Here is a 22,142-nt window from a genome sequence, read left to right as displayed (position 1 = left end):
GCAGCAGATCGTTTGTGTGTGACGGATGGATTCCCGCCGGTGTTTTGACTCCTTTACACATTTTATAAGCTCTTCACGAGTTCCCAGCTGGCCAAAATACCATCACATACAGGCTACACACACACAGAGCGAGCGCATTTACATCAGGAAACAGCACTGTTTTGGATGTTCGGTAAGTTCCGTCTCAAAATAGGCAATACGTCATAAAATCTGACCAATCACGTTGTGAATGTATCCCTGTGCCTTAAGGTTCGGTATCTTTTGGTTCGATGATAAAATTGCCAATCTGAATGCAAATCGGACTAAATGTTTTTTTTTTCTTTTTTGGTCCGGACCAAATGAACCACACTAACCGAACTACAAATGTGAACGCACCCTGGTGCATTCACACTTGTCATGTTTGGTTCGATTAAAATTAACCCTGGTGCGATTGCCCCTAGTGGAAAATCCAGCTAAAACCAGCTCAAGCTGGTAGCTGTAAGCTGGTCCAAGCTGGTCATTAGCTTGTCGGGACCATGTTGAGCTGGTGGTCCAGCTGCACCTATTATATACCAAACTTATGTATATACCAGTCAGTGTACATTTGTGCGGCCCTTTTAAAATGGATATAGTATGCATATGCTATATTGACTATTAAAAACATCCCAATGATTTTTCATGACTTTCAAATCAAATAAATAGCAAATATGAAACTTAATATCAATTTAGGCAAACAGATATTAAATAATGAAACAAATTTTAAAATGATTATAATTCATACACAAGATAAAAATACAGAGCACAGAATACAGCACAATATTCCATTTTAAATATTAATGTAAATGTAAGCTAAACAGATATTTAAAAAATATAATTTTTAAAAAGATATTTATAAAATACACACACACACACACATATATATATATATATATATATATATATATATATATATATATATACACACATACAATTTATAATATAAAATAATTTTTTAAAAAGATATTTATAAAAAATATAATTTATATTTTGGAAAAAACATACATATTCACCTTTTAAATATCATATAGGTAAAATACTATAAACTAGTGTTGAAATAAAATGCTAACATACTATAATTATTCAAAATAATTGTTTTTGCACCTAGCTGTATGTAATAAAGTGGAATATCATAGCGCATGCGACACAATATCACACATGTAACCTAACTTTTTACAGTAATTTTGTGGTGCTCTTATAGAGTTTATATTTTCTATTCAATTAAATGTCCCTTTCAATTGTGTTTGGAAAGATGCAGATGTATTTTTCATTTGTGAAGGTAATGTGCAAGCATTTTTTTAAGATTTCGGTTGGTGAAACTGCCCTTAACTGACCAAAATTAGAAGCGCACAGTAAAATATGAGGAAGAAAAACCCTTGATCTTCCATTCTCTAAAAGGGGTGCATCAACTGGACATATTTCTTTTATTCAGCACAAGGCATCTCTCTGACTCTTCAATTCTCAAAGTTACGATCTTACTGACAATGCCAAATGTTCCATCATTCAAAACAACTACAGTGTCATCTGACCTGACTGGTTTTTGGTAATCAGTGGAGTGAATGACCTCAGAGTTCACCATCAGTCGGCAGTAGATGTTAAACTCTGTACCTCTAGGCATGTTTTGAACAATTTGCCTCTTTGAAAAATTTGCAACTTCCTCCTCAAAACTGAGTGACAAAATTTCAGCAGAGCCAAGAAAACAGACTTCACCAAGTGAGTCAGTATGCTTTCCCATAGCAAAGCAAAATTGAAGATGAGATCTCCTTTATGTCACATTTACATCTCCTAGATATAAATGAGCACTAATTGAGACCAAAGTGGTTTTCTCATTCTTCTCAAATGTCTCTCCTGAGAATTAAGTCTCACATTGAGCACAGTGCAAGTTCTCTAAATTCTCTCACAGCTGTCTCTTTTCCTGATCTCAACTAAGAGAAAAATGAGACAAACTGTGCCGCTTTCAAATATGTCTCAATTTGATCTCAGTTATATCTCAGTGAGAAATATGTCTCGTACTGCTCACTATTTGAGTTCTCAGATTCTCTTACAGTTGTCTCTTTCTAGTGTTTCAGCAAAAAGAAAAAAATAGAGTAGTGCAAGCTCTCAAATTAGTCTCAATATGAGACATTATTTAATATTATAGCTCAATCATATCTCAATTTATCTCAGCGCAAAATTTAAGAAAAGAAGTAATCAATTCAGGCAAATAATTTGAGATGGTTTACATAATGTTCAACTTACAAAATGTGTTGATTTCTGACACAAGCCATACAATTCATTAATTACAATTTTAAGTTCCAAAACGTAACCCATCAAAACATAAGCCATGATGTGCTCAAAAGACACCTTTGTGAACTTTCTAAATGTTGACATTGTGCTGTTTTGACAGAATTCACAGCAAAGCTCTATTGTATAGAGCAGTAAAAGAGTGTGTAACACATAATAGAGCACATGCTGTTTTAATTCAATTCATTCAAGCACCCTGATAACACAATAGAGGCAATTCATCTTGCCACCACACACCCTGACCATGACCCACTGTTGCATCCAGTATAAACCCAATATTAAGGGGTTAAAACTTTTCAAGTGTGTTTGGGAAATTAGCTGCAAAAACAATGCCAGGCATAGATGTCAAGTCAAAGAAAACAACTTTACCCAATATATGATCCAAGGAAACTACTGTATTAACAGAGGTTTCCAATAGGGGAACAACATGACTGCATGTACCATTTGTTACACTATCATTCAGCAAAGAAAAACCAGCAACTTTGAATTCATGAACAAGGGCCCATTTGGCATATGAATGTTCTGAGGTAAAGAAGTACTCAATCTGTCCATACTTTCTTTGTCCATCACTAGAAAAAACGACTGTAAAATTGTTTCTTCTATTGCCTTTCCCATAGTGTTTTTATGTGAGATAATTTCTCTTAACTTGTGCCCTGTGAAAGATCCTTACTGTTTTAGAACTGATGCAATGACCAGTATGTCTTTCCAATGTAGAGAGTTGAACTGTGTCCAGTTGAAGTTCACTAGATGCTCCATATAGTTTGGTCCTAGACAAATCATTGTTTTCCTGACAGAAACTATCATCTTTAGTCATCCGTGTGTAAAATTCAGCTATGGCATTCCCTGGTTTTATGGTTTGTGAAATAACAGGAATAGACTGCACAAGTTTGACTGCATGGACCATCTGCATAGGTATATTTTGAGTGCCATGTATGAGCCTTAACAAATAGCCATTCTTGTCCTCAAAATGGAAACACGAATGAGTCCATAATGGACCAAGGGCCTTCACACTGTCTGCTAGGTGCACAAGAAGGTGTACATTTGCAGTTTCGTACCGCTCACCATATAGATTAGCCATTTGGGAACAAAAGTTCCACAGTAGTTTCTCTGCATGATCAATCTGTTCAACTGATATGGATTCCATCAACAAAATGAAAATGGCTTCACTTAGTAGAAGGAAGTGCTTGTAGTACAGTGTTGCAAGAATTCCACGAAAAACAACAGGTCCATAGAAGAGCAAAATATCCCGATATTCTGATGCTTTAAAAAACATTCTGTGAGATGTTACTAATCGAGGATATCGAGTGAAGGATGGAGGAGAGATATCCTGAAATCGCCTGTCAATTTCCTTTGCATTTTTTGCCATGCTGAAGGGCTGACGAGAAAACTCTGGAGAAAACCACAGAACCATCAGAAGGCGCATTACTCCAAGAAGGACTGAGTGCATGTAATCTATGGCAGTGCCTTTGATAAGGTTATAACATTTAAGTTTGCTAAGCCAACAGGGACCCTTCACCCCTTTAACGGGGGTTTTGGTCTCATTTGAGATTTTCATATCCAGAGCAAACTTTTCATTTGTGCGCAGTGGGCCTTTTGGATCTCTATGTTGGTATGGAAATGCATGAACATGTCCCCTTTCCCCTGTCTTTACAGTCTCTCCTGGCTGCTCACATTTATGACATCCAAATTTCCCATTGTATTGCACTGAATTAAGGACTAATGCTTTAGCAGGTAAGTCGCATGTTCCAGCAATGGTGAGCACTTTACACACAAAAGGTTCAGATGTCAACTCTGCAGGTTGCACAAGAATTCCATCATCTGCAAGTTTACTCAGTGTGTCACCTAGTGGTCTAAGGAATGTAACCATGGATGGTTTTGAGTCCCCATACCAAAGTCCAGCAAATATCATATTCTCTCTTTTTGTGCGTTCCATGAAACTCAGTTCATTGATGATGCAATAAAAAGGCCACACTGAAAACTTGGACGATTTGAAAATAGGTACCCCATCTGTGTTCCAAGTAAGTGAGATGTTTTTAGGGTCACTAAGAGGACCACCCCCATCTACAAGCTGTTTGTAAATTTCTGCATCATATATATCTTCAATGTTGTTAGGATCTGTCTTCTTCCTGCTTAATCTAAAGTTAAGTTTCTCCTGAAAACCTGGCTTGAGAAACAATGACCTTATTTGAGCATCAATTGGAACCTCTATGAAGGATGAGGATCTTTCTTCTGACACACTGGTCCCACAAGATAGACATTGTAATTGTTCACCTTCTAATGACCCAAAACAAGTACTGCAATATTTATGCAATACAATAGGAGATGAAGCAGCATGCGAGAAAAAAAAGTCTTTTAACTTCTGTACACTGTTTAAGCAGTCTGTATTCAGACTATCAGGACAAACCAACTTAAACATTTTAAGCAAATCACTAAGGGCCTTATCAGTTACTTTATGACAGTTTACGTAAGCCATGATGATCAGAAGGCTCTCTGCAACAGTTATTGATGCATTGTCATATAATGGTTTGTGTGCTGTGTCCTTGAAATTTGAATCTTCTGCACAGTCCTCACTCAAACCCTCTTCAAATCCCTCATTGAACAAATGTCCATCATCATATGTCCAATCCCCCACATCAGGGAGAGCTTCCTCAAATAATTGAGATGGATCATACTCAGCATTGCCATGTAGTTCAGTTGTTAGGTCATCAGGAGGATCTCTGAAGGCTGATCTGGAAGATGGTTCTTCATTGTCTTCGATAGAGTTAACAGTTGAAATACTCTCTTGTGCCAAGCTACCTTGTGCTGGTAATAAAATAGAATAAAAATCATTAAGGGTCAAAAAACATCTTGTCACAACACAAAACCTATATCGTCTCAACCTGTATATCACTTTCTTACACTCAGATTATTGTGTCATATTTTAGCAGGATCTGGGGTCTCATTTATAAAACTGTGCGTAGGATCCTTACTAAAAGTGTACGTGCGCCTGAAAGCCAAAAATGGCGTGCGCAAAAAAATATTCAGACTTATAAAACCGTGCGTACGCCAAAACCTGCGCAACATTCACTTTATAAACCCCAGTCAGCCAGAGTCAGCGGAAGATTGTGCGCACATGCGTCTCCTCCCCGAAAATAACCATATAAGGAGCTTACAATGCCTAGATTTACTATGCATATCCTCATCTGCATATCATTTGCATATGATTATTCATCCACGTGATCATCTAACATGTTTACCGGTAGGTAGCCTACAAGACATTAGTCAATATGAAATATGGATGTGCGTCACGTCACATTAATAAAAATAATTTAGTTTGCCTTTTTTTTTAAATAAATAAATGAAATAGTGTAAAATACATTTATTTTTCTCAATCTTTTCCACGGGCTAAATCGTATTTTTATTTGAAACAGATTTAGACCATGTTGTGCATTATTTGCACAAAGCTATTTTCTCAGACAATTATTCATCTATTCATTTAATATTCAGCTATAATGATAAGCAATTATAGTTAAAACATTAAAGCACAGCATGCCAGAAGAAAAGTGTTCAAAAGCATTGCATCCACAACAAATATTTCTATTTATTGAATATTTAAATTTTTGTCAAGTCAAGTCATCCTCATTTATATAGCGCTTTTAACAGTGTAGGCTGTTTCAAAGCAGCTTTACAGAGACAAATGGATAATACTTGGTATTATCTAGCTATTTATCTAGCTTTTTCTAGCTAAAGTTAGTTGTGATTAATTCACTTCCGTCGCAACGTTCATTAGTTATTAAATTAGGGGCCGCTAAGACGACACCATTCTCTCTACACAGACTTTAATGCGAACCTGTGATAAACTCTGATGGCGTTCACATGCGCATTAAGAAATTATTCTAAGATTATGTGCATTTTAATCTATGTTCGCAGATTATTTCTCTCTCTACAGACCAAGATCAAATGAACTTGTCTGGCGACGTAATGATTTCATGTAGGCCTATTGTAAGTGTTTAACTCCAATGAGAATGGTTCAATCTAAATGTTTAATATTAGAAGTAAAACATATAGTTTAGTAAATTATTAATTTATTTATTTAAACTGTTATTGTGAACATGCACTGTAGCCTATTTATGATTACTACTCATAATGAAGATTTACAGTTTTACGTCAGGCTATATTATGCGTCAGTTTCACTAAACGGCCCAACGCACTCGCTGACGCGGACATTTAAGAATGGATGGATATTTGCTTCAAGTGATATGCTTGGTGAGTGAAATTATATTTGTATTATCTTTCTGTAGCAGTATAATTTTCTTTGATTTTCTGCCTAAAAGTGACCAAAAAGACATTTAACTCCAGCTCACCATTGGTGTCGCCAAACTGCGCCGTCTTCAAAACGTTCGTACGCATGGGTCAGAGTTTGCGTGCAGGTGCGCAAATTATCCCATCAAGTTTGTTTTTATGAATCACAACTTATGCGTCGAAAGTGGCGTATGCCTGTTTCAAGGCCTTTTTTGTGCGTAAGCACGCTTTATAAATGAGACCCCTGCTCAGTGACAAAATATACTGTACATCATTACAGACAAGACAGACAGGGTGTGTGTACCTGGCAGGTGGTGAGAGACTTGATGTCCGAGAGTGAGTGCGGTACATCCTGCATGGACACCTGGATGTTGGGCGTGTTCCCCTTGAAGTGCAGCGTTTTGGGTTCCTCCAGGAGGCACACCCCCCTGCTGTGTTCCGCTGCTGCTACCTCCTGACACAGACAAGAGGACACATCAGTGGTTCACACCTTTTTTCTAGATCAATATTAGAGTCTCATTTTGCTTAAATTACATTTTTCAGATTTCTCACCCGAAATGAGAAACCTTCTTGTAAGAAACTCAAAAGATAAAAAAAAGAAAAAGAGAAGAATAAGAGAAAGCTATTTTGCCATGCTTGGTTTGACCAACTGTAGACTGCATTCTATCTACTAATCTATCTATTTACAGGGCCTGCGATTCTTAATCAGAACTAATTCTGTTCAGGATCTCTCTCTCCTCTGCACATGGGACTGGTGTGGCTTTTGAACATTAAACACACACCAACACATTTCATAAGTTACCTAAATATTGCTGATCAGTCTCCACATGAACACTGGCGGCTGCAGGGAGGGATGACTGCAGGGAGGAAAATAAGGCATTAAATATCCTATATGCTGCAAATTTACTGCAACACAACTATGCCAGGCTACTCACCAATTGTGCAGCCCGTCTTGGTCGTTTATTTGGGTCTTCTTCATTACCAGTCCTTCTCCATCGTTTTCCAGATTTTCGTCTGGTCATTTTGACACTCCAATACTATATAAATACAGACCCAAGTTAATGGAATATACAGTGGAACTTTTTGTAAAAGTAAAACTCTATATTCTGATGAAGTGTTTATTCAGTAACAGAGGTTTACATCTAATCAGCTCTTTAGTAAACAGAAATACATTTCTTAGAAAGTGTCAATGTTCCTCTTCCAATTTTCTCTGTTAATTTCTTTGTACCATTTTGATTTCCCCCTACGATAGATAAAGTTTCTCTTATTTTAACACTTCTACTTTCACTTGTTTATTCTTCATCCTGCATGAATTCTCTCTCCTAACTGGATAAAATGAATATCCCGAAAATGCATTTTCTGTTTACTGAACAGCAGGGGGAAACAGGGAGACTACGGTCATTTTAACAATAATAGCAATAACTGGTATCAGAAATAATATAGAGCTGTTTTATTAATACTCGGCTACTGCACTGTTATGTACCACAATTTCAAAATCTTAAGTCAAACTACAAAATAATTATTAACATCATATTCTTTAAGTACCAAAAGTATTGATCATTGATGACCAATTGATCACCAAAATGTAAATTTAATGCAAGTTATTACTAACTCATGTAAATTATACCTCCTGATATTTTTTATAAATAATCTATTAATTATGTAGTAGCATGAAATATAAATGATCAAGAACAAATACAGCTCGGCTTATGATCACCATTGAATGAATACCAGAGTTTCAATGTCACTAAGACATGTTTTGTGCCAAATAATTCCACTCTCTCTGCCGGCGATTTGATTCTTGAACTTGGTCTGGTGATAGTCAGACTAGAGTTCTGTAGACAAACATTTACAGTAGGCCTATTAGCTAGGTGTAGCTAAGTAACGTTAGCATAGCTAGTGGTAGCCCCTTGAATGTGGCATTCGCAATGCGGTGACGTTACTCCAAGAATCCTACATCATGTGTGATAAAAGTGTCCGTTATTACTATTACCACTACTTACCGTTAGTCGTTATCCTTTACAGAGAGCTTTGCTGTTTCTTCCAAACTCGAGCCATTTCTGCCCCACACTCCACAGCGGGCAGTGCAGTAACCGCCGAAAAAAGAAGAAGCTGAACATTGCACGCGCGGGAGACGTGACCGGTAGCGCCAAGACCCGCCCTACGAAGCAGCTCATTGCATGGCTCACGGTCGATTGATTAGACTTTTCACCTCGAGTGGTTAAGGTTAGGATAGCGGATTGGTCAGGGGATAGGACCTGAACAAATACATTTTTTGTTATCTTTTTTAAAGAATACAGGGCTTTTAAAAATAATTTAATAGTATAAAGGAAATATAATCTGTGGGTATACTCCAGTCCAGCGGTGGCGGTAATACAACAACAAGTTGTCAACCGCCAGAGATTGGAGGGCGGGTCTTGGCGCCAATTCGTAATTTCGCTGGGGTGAGAGAAGTGCGTTGGTCACTGCTGCTGCACCTGTTGGCTTTTGCCCCTGCCACGCTGAAGAGGTAAGAATGAAATTCTTTTGACATTATCATAATAATGGAAGGTGGGGATTAGGTAATTAGGTGTCTGTCCAACAAGTAATTGACAAAGAAACTCCGAACTGTATTCAGCCCGTCGAAAATGGGATTGTTGGCTAAGTTAGCTAATGGCTAATGTTAGGTTCTACGTTGCATATCAAACTGGGGGTCCTTGAAATGAAAACAGTTTGAGAACTGGCGATCGGTGGATCTTAATTGGGGAAGCTGAGCTCATATTAATGACCGGACTGGGAGAAACAGGATGGTGTCGCACGCTGAGTTGGTGGCAGCTGCGGCCGGTAGATCTTAATTTGCTAGGGCGGGTTCATGTTATGCTCGGGACTGGAGCTTATGGAACGGGCCGCAACGCACAAAACCCAGTATGTAGGGCTGGGACAACGCGTCGAGGTCATCGATGACGTCGACGCAAAATATGCGCATCCATTCGTCGACCCGTTTTTATTTCTTTAAAAAAACGTTTGCAAAACGTTTACCTTATGTGCGCTGAATATACGCGATGGCCGGATCAACATTCTGTCCAACGTTATATAACCAATCCAGGTGTTTTTCTGCATTGATCTTTTTTTTTTTTTTTGGCGGCTGTCAAAGCCTTATTTGATCGGTGAGTGATGTAGAATAGAATGACTGGTGCGCCTGACAGGGCGCGTACGAGAGAGAGACCCGGCTGCGCGCGCGCACTCACAGTCTTCAAACTACACGAGCGCTGTCTTGCTCTCTCTCCCTCGTGCATATTAACCAATAATAATTATAATAATAATAATACATTTTATTTGTATTGCGCCTTTCTTACACTCACAGTCTTCAAACTACACGAGCGCTCGTGCATATTAACCAAAATCATTAGACACGATAGAAAAAGGGCGGAACGCCAAAGTTTCACGTGGAGCATTCGAAAAAAAAAATTTCTCCATGACAGGCTGCTGGCCCACTGTTAATTTTTTTTTTTTTTTTTTTTTAAAAAGCACTCTCTGTATTAGCTTAAAGCCCTCAAGTTTACATTGGTTACTGTATTCTTTCAATTGCTCTAAACAAGTATTTTGGGTGACCTTTTTTATTGAATGCTAGACATCAAGTTGTTATTTTCATCTGAAAGAAGAACTTTTTTTTCAGTAAGCTAGGCCCTATGTGTTCAGTAAGCTTGTTTCAGTAAGCTATGTGTTTAAGGCTTCAAGGTTTTATTGAATGCTATCTCTATACAAGTGCAAAGTAATGCATTCTTAGTCAGTCTTTTATTTTGTAATTTTAAGAGCAATAAACATATATTGCAATGTTAAGGATTTCATGTTTTTTTCATTCAGATATGTAAATCAACATGTATAAATTGTTAGTAGTCAATTAATGGGGAGATAATCGAAATCGAATCAGTCTGAAAAAATTAATCGTTAGATTAATCGATGCGTCAAAAAATAATCGCTAGATTAATCATTTAAAAAATAATCGTTTATCCCAGCCCTACCAGTATGCAATACCATTCTGTTTCGTTCCATTAGCTCCAGTCCCGAGCGTAACATGAACTCGCCCTAGCTAATTAAGATCCACCTGTGGTGGCTGCCAACAACTCAGTGTGGAATACCATTCCGTTTCGCCCAGTCCGCTCAGTAATATGTGCTCAGCTTCCCCAATAGGCTCTATGCACAGCTTCACTACTTCCTGAACTTCAGTCAGCTCCTTGATTTCCTGTCTGCTATTATTGGACAGACTGATTAATCCAGGTGTGCCTGACCTATGTAGTCACAGAAACACTAATCCGACACACCTGAATTAATCAGTTTGTCCAATAATAGAAGAAAGGAAACCAAGGAGCTGACTGAAGTTCAGGAAGTAGTGAAGCTGTGCATAGAGCCTATTAAGATCCACGAGCAGTACACTTGTGAAATATCTAATTGAAATATTGATTAGCCTACATGTTACCAGATGAATTTATTTTATTCATTTTCTTTGACTGTGAAATTCTAGGGTGTGGCAATTCTTGAAAACCATGATTTGATTTGACTTTTGATTTAAAAAAAAATAAAGGTCACGATTTAATTAAATTTCGCCCTCCTATTTTTGCTCTACACTAGCTAAATATATCTGAAATTTCAGATCTGCAAGTTCATAAATATTGTGTCACGAGTCCGTATGTTGTGAGCAGATTTTCTGCAAAAGCCCACCCAAGAATAGGGATGCTATCATGGTTCATGATCTTTAAATTATTTTAATCTTGGTGGTTTTATAGGTTATAAAACTAACAATCAATTAGGAAAATAATTTGATTTGATTTTTGCTCATTTTGATACCATTCTTGCCTCAAAGATATGAAGTGAATTAGGTTATGATCTAAAATGTATTTTTTTCATTAACAGGATGGAGAAAAACAAAGTGCTGGCAAAAAAGAGGCTACGGGTTCCCACTCAGAAAATGAAGGACCTGAGCTCCCCTCCCCCAACTGAGCAATCTGGTAAGTATTAACGTACTTTTTTTTGTTATATACGGGGGTAATAATCATAACATTATTGTCCAAATAATGTCTAAAAATACCAGTCTAAATTGTTGTGGCCAAATAGAAATAGAAATTAAACATTCTCTCTCTCTCTCAGGGTGTGTTGCATTTGTCAGATGGGAGGATGGTTATACCGGCAAAATCTTTAAAGGATCTGACATTTTGGCAAGAGATGAGGCTCCTGTGCAGCTGCAAGATCTTAGATCAGGAGACCCTGTTTTAGCAAAGTGGTCAGATGGTAAATTTTATAAGGCCACTGTTGAATATATTTCAGGGGAAGATCAGGCTAAGCTGCCAAAAGGCCACCCAACTCCACAGGAGTCCTTTTTAAATATGTTAAAAGGCGATGAGCCATCAGACATAATGTCAGGGTCTGACACCATTATAATAGATAGGAGCCCACTGTCTGAGCATGGCGAGAAAATCCCATCGCTGAATCCATCACCTGACGGGGGACATGCAACAGGCCGCAACACAGCTGGACCACCACCCTATGGGTAGGTTTATCATAATTATTACATAATCGCTATATGCACAGCTCCACTACTTCCTGAACTTAAGGCTGCTCTTTTATTTCCTGCCTTACATTATTGGACAAACTGATTAATCCACGTGTGTCTGAGTCACAATGGTCAGACACAAGTGCATTAATCAGTTTGTCCAATAATGTAAGACAGGAAACAAAGAAGCTGCCTTAAATTCAGGAAGTAGTGGAGCTGAGCGTAGAGCCCATTACTGTATTTCAGTAAATAGTATGTGAATGACTCGTGGGCCCTGATGAAAATTATTTACTATTATTTTTGCTTAATGATCAGAATAGTTTACGTTCATCTTTTTACGAGCTCACATGTCACAACATATTGTGATCTTGTTGATCAGCTATTTCCAGTATTGAAATGTTTTATGTTTTTAAAGTATAAAATGACTATAAATATGGCAGATTTTGGTCATAGTACATTTATTTTCATTATTGGTACTGGCCATCATATACATAAAAAAGAGTAGACAGCCCCAGTTGTCAAGGCAGCATCTACCCTTCATTTATGTCTATGCCAGTCAGTTCTTTGTAGTTATTGGTCAAATCTCTTCTGGGCAATTTGTGTTTACAGAAATGTCATCTCTGGTTCCATGTAATTTATTATAGCTCTGCTAAAGGGGGGACCATTGGTCCATCACCCTACAGAGGCCATACACCCAGTCCATCACTGTATGACCTCAACACCTCTGGTCCATCACCTGGTGGAGGCCATACACCCAGCCCATCACCGTACAGCCTCAACACCTCTGGTCCATCACCTGGTGGAGGCCATACACCCAGCCCATCACCGTACAGCCTCAACACCTCTGGTCCATCACCTGGTGGAGGCCATACACCCAGCCCATCACCGTACAGCCTCAACACCTCTGGTCCATCACCTGGTGGAGGCCATACACCCAGCCCATCACCGTACAGCCTCAACACCTCTGGTCCATCACCTGGTGGAGGCCATACACCCAGCCCATCACCGTACAGCCTCAACACCTCTGGTCCATCACCTGGTGGAGGCCATACACCCAGCCCATCACCGTACAGCCTCAACACCTCTGGTCCATCACCTGGCAGAGGCCATGCAGCCAGCCCGCAAGAAAATGCATGGACACCATGTCAGGATTGTAAGGGGGAGTTTGAAAGAATCCTACAGGAAAAGAGAAGGATCGATGAAGTCATCTCGAGAATAGGCAAGTAATTTCTAATTGCTAATTCATTCGTGATGTAATTGTTCTGTACCTATATTAGTGATTGGGCCTTGAACTAGGGCTGGACGATTAATCGAAAAGTAATCGAAACCGAAATTCAGAACCTCTAACCGACGTAATTTTCCCATGTCGGTTATTTCGGTTTTTTAATCCTGTTAATACTTCCCCCTTAAAAACATAACTGCGTGTGTAGCCACGTGACTCCGCCCCGTCCAGTCAGTGGCATAAAAGCAAAACACGGAGGTGAACGACGGTTCAACACATAGTGATGGCGCGCGAGCGGTGAGCCTTGCGTCTTCACTAAACTTTGTCAGTTGTATTTGTTTTATGGTTTGGACATTCAAGCGATTAGACGATCGGATGTGTATTATTATATCGAGCTACCGTGCTCGCATAGATATATACAGATATCTATGCCGTGCTCGTGCAGCTGCATGTGGCACGAACACTCACACAAACATCTGGGCAAAACGTGAAGATCGCGCGCACACAGAGGAACGCAGAAACTTGTTGTCAGCTCTGTCCTGTGATTTATCACTAAAATAGCTTAGAAACTTTAAAAAAAGAAAGTTATAGCATCTATTTTTTCTACTTTTGAAGGAACTATTTACAACCCACAGCTTCACAATTAATAGAGAGACGGTATGACTAACAACGAGCAGAAACCTGTAAGAAATGTTACAAACCATAGATAAAATAGCCTAACTGCTGATAGTGAGCTATGATGTCAGATCACTCTTTCAACAGGGGGGAAAAAAAAAAAAATCCCACCTTAATAGTCAATCATAGGCTATTTACAGTACAAACCTTGTCAGTGAACTATGAGGGCAAAAAAAAACAAAACAAATAAAATAATCGTTCATTAATCGTAATCGAGGTAAAATGTTCAATTAATCGAGGTTTTGATTTTAGGCCATAATCGTCCAGCCCTACCTTGAACACATAACACTGTTTGAACTATCCTAGAAAAAAGGCAGAAAAGTGGGTTGTGGCATTAAAAAGTATAAATGGTATGGGAGGGTTTATAAACTAAGCTTATTTATTGCACATAATCCTTGATATTGTTAGCAAATTAAAAAATAATGCTTAACAATTAAATTATAGCAATAATATATTATAGTATGAACATAATTTAACAGCACAACAATTCATTATATGAATTATTATTGTGATAGTTTAATGAAAGTGCGTAAATGGGCTAAAGGTGATCAAATTAATCTGAACTTGTACAATTAAGTAAAATCCATTTCCACTCCTTTTTCCTCAATATTAATATAAATTAAGTGCAGCAGTATTAGTTTTGAGTTCTTGTTTCATCTTCTTGGGCGGGCCACCCAAGTAAAGCCTTTGTAGGGGACACACTAGTTAATGGTGGGCTACTTAAGTCTTGGGACATATTAAAACATGCCTATATGTTTGGCCTTACATAGGCATTCTTCAGGCCATGTAGAAAGACATGACACCACACGAACAAGCTACTGTATATGTATCTATTGGTCCCATAAGTGCAATAACCATCAGCTGTGGAAAAGGGGAATACTCAGGTATACATCATTGGAAGATAGATGTTTAGAATTAACACAGGACATCAGCTGTAATCAATATAATCAAGGTTTGACAAAAAATGACAAGAAAAAAGAATGAAATGGAAATGTTTTCTTGTGACAAGAATTAAGATTTTTTTTTTTATTATGGTTTGTTTGTCAAGCCTTGGTTTTATTAATGATCCTTCAAGTGTTTATTCTATATACCTCCCACAGACATATTCCAAAGTGTCTCTCTCTAAATATTTTTTTTTTTTTTTTTTTTTGGTGTTGTAGCCTATGCAAGGTTATCTAGGCATGGTATTTATTTATTCTGGTATCTAGCTTGGTATTTTCTCACTCCTGTATTGTTTGTACTATTTTTCCCTTTCAGATCCAGGCCAGGTCAGAGAGCTTCAGACTCTCTGCGACTTAATTGGAGAGAGATATTGTGGCAGCCCAGCTTCACCATCAGGCCAGCAGGAGCTGTTTCCTGGGAGCGGCATATTCATCTCATCATTCCGCCTGGCTGCCATGAATCACGCATCAAAACCAAATTGCATGCGTCTGTTTCATGCACTTTTTGATCATTTCTTTACTGTTGAGGAGTGTCAAAATGCAGTGCCCTTTGGTCGCCCTGGCAACAACCCCTCAGGAAAGGAAGGAAAGCAGGTCCTTGACCGTAAAAAAGTTGACGGAATCCTAAGTAAGTTTTTTCAAAATTAAGCTCTGTGTGTTTTTAGGCCAGGATAGTGGGAATGATTATATCCAATCATGACAGTGTAGCAATGATTGATGCAAAGTCTGCGAAACTACTTCTGGCAGACAACTCAAGCTGCGCCCATGCTGATCAGCTGATCAGTCACATGCCCTCCTCATCCAAATAGGGCGGGCTATTTGGGATTTTCCAGTTATCCTGGATGAATTTAGTCTTGACTTGTTTGCACAAAAGCAGAGGCACCTTAGTTACCATGGAGATTTATTCTGTGCAGCTAGCCTGCTCCAGACCAGGCTAACAGCCAGGATTTATTAATCCTGGGGCCTTTTCTGTTCATTCAGCAGTAGTTTTATCTTATTGTTATCAGCCTGTATTAAAATACAATAGGTGCATAATTGATGTTCAGTTAAGCACTATTACTATTTAAAGTTGTGACCAAGCCAAGATGCACATACTAGACTTGGTCAAGTAGGGCTGTCGCGGTTAAGGAATTTCCCTTGCGGTATTTTTGAGTGGCTCAATAGCGCGATATGCGGTATTACCGCCATTATATATATGGGTGGATGACATGACGTACAGTTCTACCTGTCCATAATGTCATTTACTAAAGAAAATGGGTATTTTTTAAAAATTTATATCCTTATGTTGTTCCTCTAACAAGATATTACTACAGCGTACCATAGCTTTAGTTGGTGTATGAAGACCAATACTTCAAATTTTGATTTAAACATCAAAATTGTCATATGGTGTGACTGTCCCGGCTATTTTGATTTACTCGTATTTCATAAATAAAATCTTAAAAGTTTTAAAATGATGATAGTAAGTTTCATGATTTTTAGTCCTATTAATGTTAATTGAATTAATTGAAAGATGAATGCATATAAAATACACTTTTTTTTCAGTTCGTCATATAGTGTGACACTATATCATTTGGTGTGACAATCAGAATTGTGACAATAAAATTACTTTTTTTGTTATAAATCATAAAAAAGTCAATTGAGCAAAAGAGAAATAGTATCAGCAAGAGTCACAGGCATTTTGTTAGATTTATAACAGAGTTTGTCAGAATTAATCTAAAATATCTGGAAAGGCTGAAGAGGTATGTCTTCATTGCATAATGATTTAAAAAATAATACAAAATATATTGGATCTGCACCAAAAAAAATTTAAATCTGAAGATAGTAATGATTAAGGTTTATGGTGAAGTTAGTTACGTAGGGAGAGTATATCTCATTTTCATTTTATATAGAATAACTTTATGTCACACCATGACAATTAGGCACAAATGCAACAAATTGGTGATAAATCCAATTTCCAATACAAAATCTAAAAAACCACAACTATTTTTGGAAATTCAAGAGTCAGTACAACACAACTCAATATTTGTTATGCCTAATATTTGAAGTTTTTAAAAAAAAAAAAAAATGTTTTTCAGGCTTATATGTCAACCACCCACATATATATTTAGAGAGAGAGAGAGAGAAAGAGAGAGGTCATATTCAATAACGAAACTAAATAGAGCATTGAAATAAAGAGAATGTCAAAATAAGGGTCTACAAAACAGAACATAAACCTGACAATAAGATGGTAGAGCTATTGTTGTATGTATAATAGATAGTTTCGATCCTAGAATATGACTAAACAAGACTTTCTGCTGATATTTCACGAGTATAAGCAGAACTAATGTTACTCATCTCTGCGCGTTCTAGACGGGCGGTCACTCAGTGCAGTTACATTGTTGCGCCACAAGGTGGAGGCAAGGGACTGTCTTTGAGTCTTTAAACCGTTCATTCAACTGCACGTTCAAAAACGCAGATTCATTCAAAGAGAGATGAAATGAAACAAGCTGTTGAAATCATTTTAACGTTGAGCGCCACTTTATAAGGCTCAGCTGACCAGTAATGCTTCGATGGTAAGGCAGAGATTTCGCTATCCTTCGACACGACAACTTTTTTTCACGAATATAACTTGTCTCGGCCTGAAGGACAGACGCAGGTAATCGCACGCGCTCAGTCGATCTCTCTCACATTCACTGTCTGTTTAGGCTTGTTTAGTGCAAATCTACGGAGCCTCTGTACAAATCACTATGGTACACATTATGCTATCATTATTACCTTATTTAATATTTTGTACACATATATGAAGTGTAAAACGAGAAGGACCTAGCCTTTCAAAAAATAGAAAACATGCAAATATCGCGGTTGCTGCGGTTTTTGCAGTGTTCTGCGGTTGGCTCGTCAAAAGCGCGGTATTACGAAATTGCGGTTATCGCGACAGCCCTATGGTCAAGCCTCGCTTTTTCAGTTATCCTGGATTTGTTAAGTTCTACTTTTGTGCAGTAGCCCCCTGGATACTGTTTTTCACCGCCTTTTGCTGTTATTTTTTGTAGGCAAATGTGAGACATTGGTAGCACACATACATGTCTGCGGCGTCTTCTGAACAAAACAAGGAAGTGAGTTTGCTAACGTATGACAACGCCCTTTTTCGCCCTTTGAATTTGCGTTTATAGTTGCGATCGCGAAATCCTGGAGGGACTGATTAGGTTTTGCAAACCCACCTCCTCCCCAGCATCCACCTTTGAGCTCTGTCTTCATGATCCCCTGCAGGGGGGTCTGCTTCATTCCCTGTATTGTCTTGCAAAGCAGATCATTCAGGGAACAAATTACTGAGTCAGAGCCTGATGCCAAACCTGCTGCATCCATGCTCAAGGATGCTGTGCTTCAGCTTGCAATGCTTATAAATGATTTGTTCTAATTTCAGAGTTGTCTGACTAAACTGTCAGAGTAGAAGGTTAAAACCAGAAATGAAGTTTTATCCAGTATCACTTAATAGCACCTTTAAGGATAACACTGTTGTTTATTTATATTCATGATTGGCCAAAAAATCTTACTTGCTGATTTGCAATTCTCTGAACTGAAATGGACGTCTCACGGTGTTATTTCCTTTTAACCTGAAGTGCAGTTGTATATGGTCTATGTGGTAATTTTTTTTGTCAAATTACTCATGACAGATTTTAATGCTCTTGTCTTACAGCTTATGTCCTGAGATGTGCAACTCTACCGGACTGGGAACCAATTGAGGAGGCCAAGCTCAAGAAAGCCTTTGTGAACAAATGTAGGGCCAGAGCAGGCTCCAGGGAGTAGACCACTGATATAGCCTGTGCTATGTGGACCGCTATCTCTCTCTCTTTACCCCTTCTTTTATTTTTCTTATTCATTTTCATGGTAATATGTTAATATAGTTAGTAGTAGTAGGCAACGGGACCGCCAGACCGGTAATGACCATGGCAAATTCACATACGGTAGTCTACTGCCGGGCAACAGCACCGATCGGGTCAGAATGAACACCATCAACGACAACAACTCCTATTGGCCATTCACCTCCGGTTCAACCTCGGAGTTGGTACATTCCCTTTCCGGTTGTTGATATTTGTAAAATTTGTCTTGGTGTTTGTAAAAGTGTGTTCTTGGTAATTTGTTTTCTGAAATTTAAATTTGTTTCGGGACTTGTAAATGTGTTATGGTAATGTAATTTGTTTTATGATATGTAAAAATGTTTTCTAAAATTTAAATTGGTCTCAAGCTCTGTAAAAGTGTTTCAGATTTTGTAATGTTAGTTTGCACTTCCAGGCCACCGTACTTTTCATGTGTGTGTGAGCCAAACATTATTGTTCCATGTGCTAGTCAGTGTTTTATTTTTACAATCTGGAAGTGTTGTACTGTACTAGTGATGTCCCCACACTCTAGCACCTACATCTGAGGAGTGAGCTGAGTTGGTACAAGTGTGCCTTACTATAGTTAGCATTCTAACCAAACCCTGTAATCTTTTCATGTTGGTTTGCACCTCCAGGCCACCATACTTTTCATGTGTGAGCCTAACATTGTTGTTCCACGTATCCCACGTTCCACTTGCTGGTCAGTGTTTTTTGTCTTGAAGTGTTGTACTGGTGTTACACAAATAGTTTTCAACTTTTCAATATTGAGTATTGTTTTACAGTTATTTCTAATTAATAAAGATTAATTAATCTTTAAATTGCATTCTCAATTTGTTCTTGTATTTCTCAAATATACCTCGGATATCATTCTCATATATAGCTTCAGTAAGACATTAAAGAGAAATAATCAAGAGATGGAAGAGACGTTGGACACACAATAATAAGATCTCTTTTAAGGCTCATAATTCTCAGATTTGTCTCATAAAAGTCTCAGATTCATCTCATGTTATTCTCTTTAATTCTCCTTCAAATAACCAAGACATAATTGAGATCAGGCGTATACAATTATGAGATCTCCGCTGTTTATCCCACTTCTCGAGTATTGCTCAAATGGTTTTCTCAATTTAACCTCCTTTGTCTTACTGGTGTCTTGTCTCTTTTTAGCTTATGTCTTGCTCCTAAGGGACCCTTAGGAGAAGTAACTCAGAAACAAATGATCACAGAATGATATGAATATGAGAAGCTCAAATTGATCTCAAGAGATGAGATTGAACAACAGATGAGCAACACATTTTTCCTATGGGAAGTCATTTGCTGTAATATGTGCTGCCGACCAAGTATTGAGTGCACAAATGAACATACTTTAAAGAACTTAAACTTTTCTGTTTTGAAAATCCATTTTTTGATTGATCTTAGGAAATATTCTAATATTTTGAGATACTGGATTTTGGACTTTCATGAGCTGTACGCTCTAATCATCAAATTTAAAAAAAAAAAAAAAAAAAAAAAAAAAACTTTTGAAATGTTTTACTTTACATGTAGAGAATCTAGAATATATGAAAGTTTCATTTTTAAAAATAATTTACAATAAAAAAATGAACTTTCTCACGATATTCTAATTATATGACCAGCACCTGTACAGTGGTCATACTGATAGCTAGCTAGTTTATTTTTAGATTACATAATTAAAAATTCACTGCTAGCATGAAATTGTGTTAACACAATTAATGTTTTGTTCACCATTCTTGGTCTTTGTCATCATCTATCTTCAACCAGTGATGTGTGAAATCTATAGCCTATCCCAATTATGTTGTTCTACTTTTGTCTTTAGGCAAGCTTCTAAGTCCAGACTACATTCCATCAAAACTTCCTCACAGACCTGACAACTCCAGAAAGATGGACCGATATCAGAGGTCTCTAAGATGAGCATCGGAGGTCTCTGAGACAAGCATTAGAGTTCAGCCATTAGAGTACAGGTTTCATTGCAGTTGTGCAACAATCTCTGCAATATTTCATGACTGATTAGACGTAATGTCACAGCGTTTCAGCTCTCTAGTACATTGGCCTTCCAGGGAAGAGATTAAAAAGAGTTTTTACTCCAACTATAAGTCCCACAACACCATCAAATTCCTGGTTGGCATCAGTCCAACAGGGTCAGTCACTTTTCTTTCTAAGTCTTGGGGTGGGAGAGCCAGTGACAAAACAATCACCAAATCATCTGGTTTAATTGATCTTTTGGAAGAGGGAGACATTGTCATGGCTGACCGAGGGTTCAGTTTCCCTGAGTAAGGAGTCCACACTGCAAAAAATGCTGTTCTTACTTAGAATTTTTGTCTTGTTTCCAGTCCAAAATATCTAAAAATTCTTAGATCAAGAAGCATTTTCTTGACAAGTAAAAATTATTTTCTTGTTTTTAGGAAAAAAGGTCAAAATTAAGTGAGTTTTTCCTTAAAACAAGCAAAATAATCTTAATCCAAACTGAAAACAAGATTATATAGCTTATTTTTGGTTTGAAATAAGATTATTTTGCTTACCCCATTGGCAGATTATTTTGCTTGGTTTAAGGAAAAACTTTTCCTGAAAACAAGAAAATATTTTTTACTTGTCAAGAAAATGCTTCTTGATTCAAGAACTTTAAGATATTTTGACTAGAAACAAGACAAAAACTCTAAGTAAGAACAGCATTTTTTGCAGTGCAGCTACTTATACCAGCTTCAACCCGTGGAAAGACGCAGCTTTTAGGACAGGAAGTGTCTGTGTCACGTCACATGTCAAGGGATGAGAATTCATGTGGAAAGAGCTATCGGCCGCATTAAAAAGTACAGTATTTTGCGACAAACGCTCCCCATAAACTTGGTCAAACGAAGACGCAAAGACACGGTGGCAACTGTTGATAAAATACTACTGGTATGTTCTGCATTATCTAATTTGGACAAGTCATTAGTTCAGTAGAAAAAGACACATTAGACACTAACAAGTGGTTAGAAACCTTTTATTTTTTATTGAATGATTGTGTACAGGATAAAACATGAAATGTGTCATTGTGTATATAGATTTATGTTTGATCTTTAATTCTTTTTTCTAACTATCTGCAATTATTAAACATTTGTTAATACTGCATTTGATTGAATTTTTGATTGCATTTGATATTTCACGACAATTAAATTAACTTTTAACAGATCACTAAGAAGGCTGTGTGTGATTTCACATTTATGTAGATTATGGTGAACATGCTGAACAAAACCATTGCTCACCTGGATGCCTTTTTAAACCTACACATTTCAGATGAAACACCTTGTGACAGAGGTTTCAGACCTACATTTACACAAACAGGAAGTCTCTGC

General features: G+C 37.6%; 2 protein-coding genes across 3 annotated transcripts in view; both read right to left on the bottom strand.

Moving 5' to 3' along the window:
- LOC125245430 overlaps nt 1–22,142 on the bottom strand; it is a 1,350,402-nt gene that overhangs the window by 1,269,286 nt on the left and 58,974 nt on the right.
- LOC125245516 lies at nt 1,073–10,845 on the bottom strand. 2 transcript variants are annotated; one of them, XM_048156142.1, is made up of 5 exons: nt 8,583–10,845; nt 7,515–7,616; nt 7,382–7,436; nt 6,884–7,033; nt 1,073–5,100 (listed from the first exon to the last, which is right to left on the bottom strand). In XM_048156142.1, the coding sequence occupies exons 2-5, from the start codon at nt 7,599–7,601 to the stop codon at nt 2,921–2,923; spliced, it is 2,472 nt and encodes an 823-aa protein (XP_048012099.1). In that variant the 5' UTR covers nt 7,602–7,616; nt 8,583–10,845; the 3' UTR covers nt 1,073–2,920. The 2 variants fall into 2 exon arrangements, with proteins under 2 accessions (XP_048012099.1, XP_048012091.1); XM_048156134.1 differs by having other exon boundaries at nt 7,515–10,845.

The sequence above is a fragment of the Megalobrama amblycephala genome, linkage group LG1 (assembly GCF_018812025.1).
Source record: "Megalobrama amblycephala isolate DHTTF-2021 linkage group LG1, ASM1881202v1, whole genome shotgun sequence".
NCBI classification, from domain to species: domain Eukaryota; kingdom Metazoa; phylum Chordata; class Actinopteri; order Cypriniformes; family Xenocyprididae; genus Megalobrama; species Megalobrama amblycephala.
The sequence above is the reverse complement of the archived record's forward strand: the minus strand, read 5'-3'. Positions and strand labels throughout refer to the sequence as shown.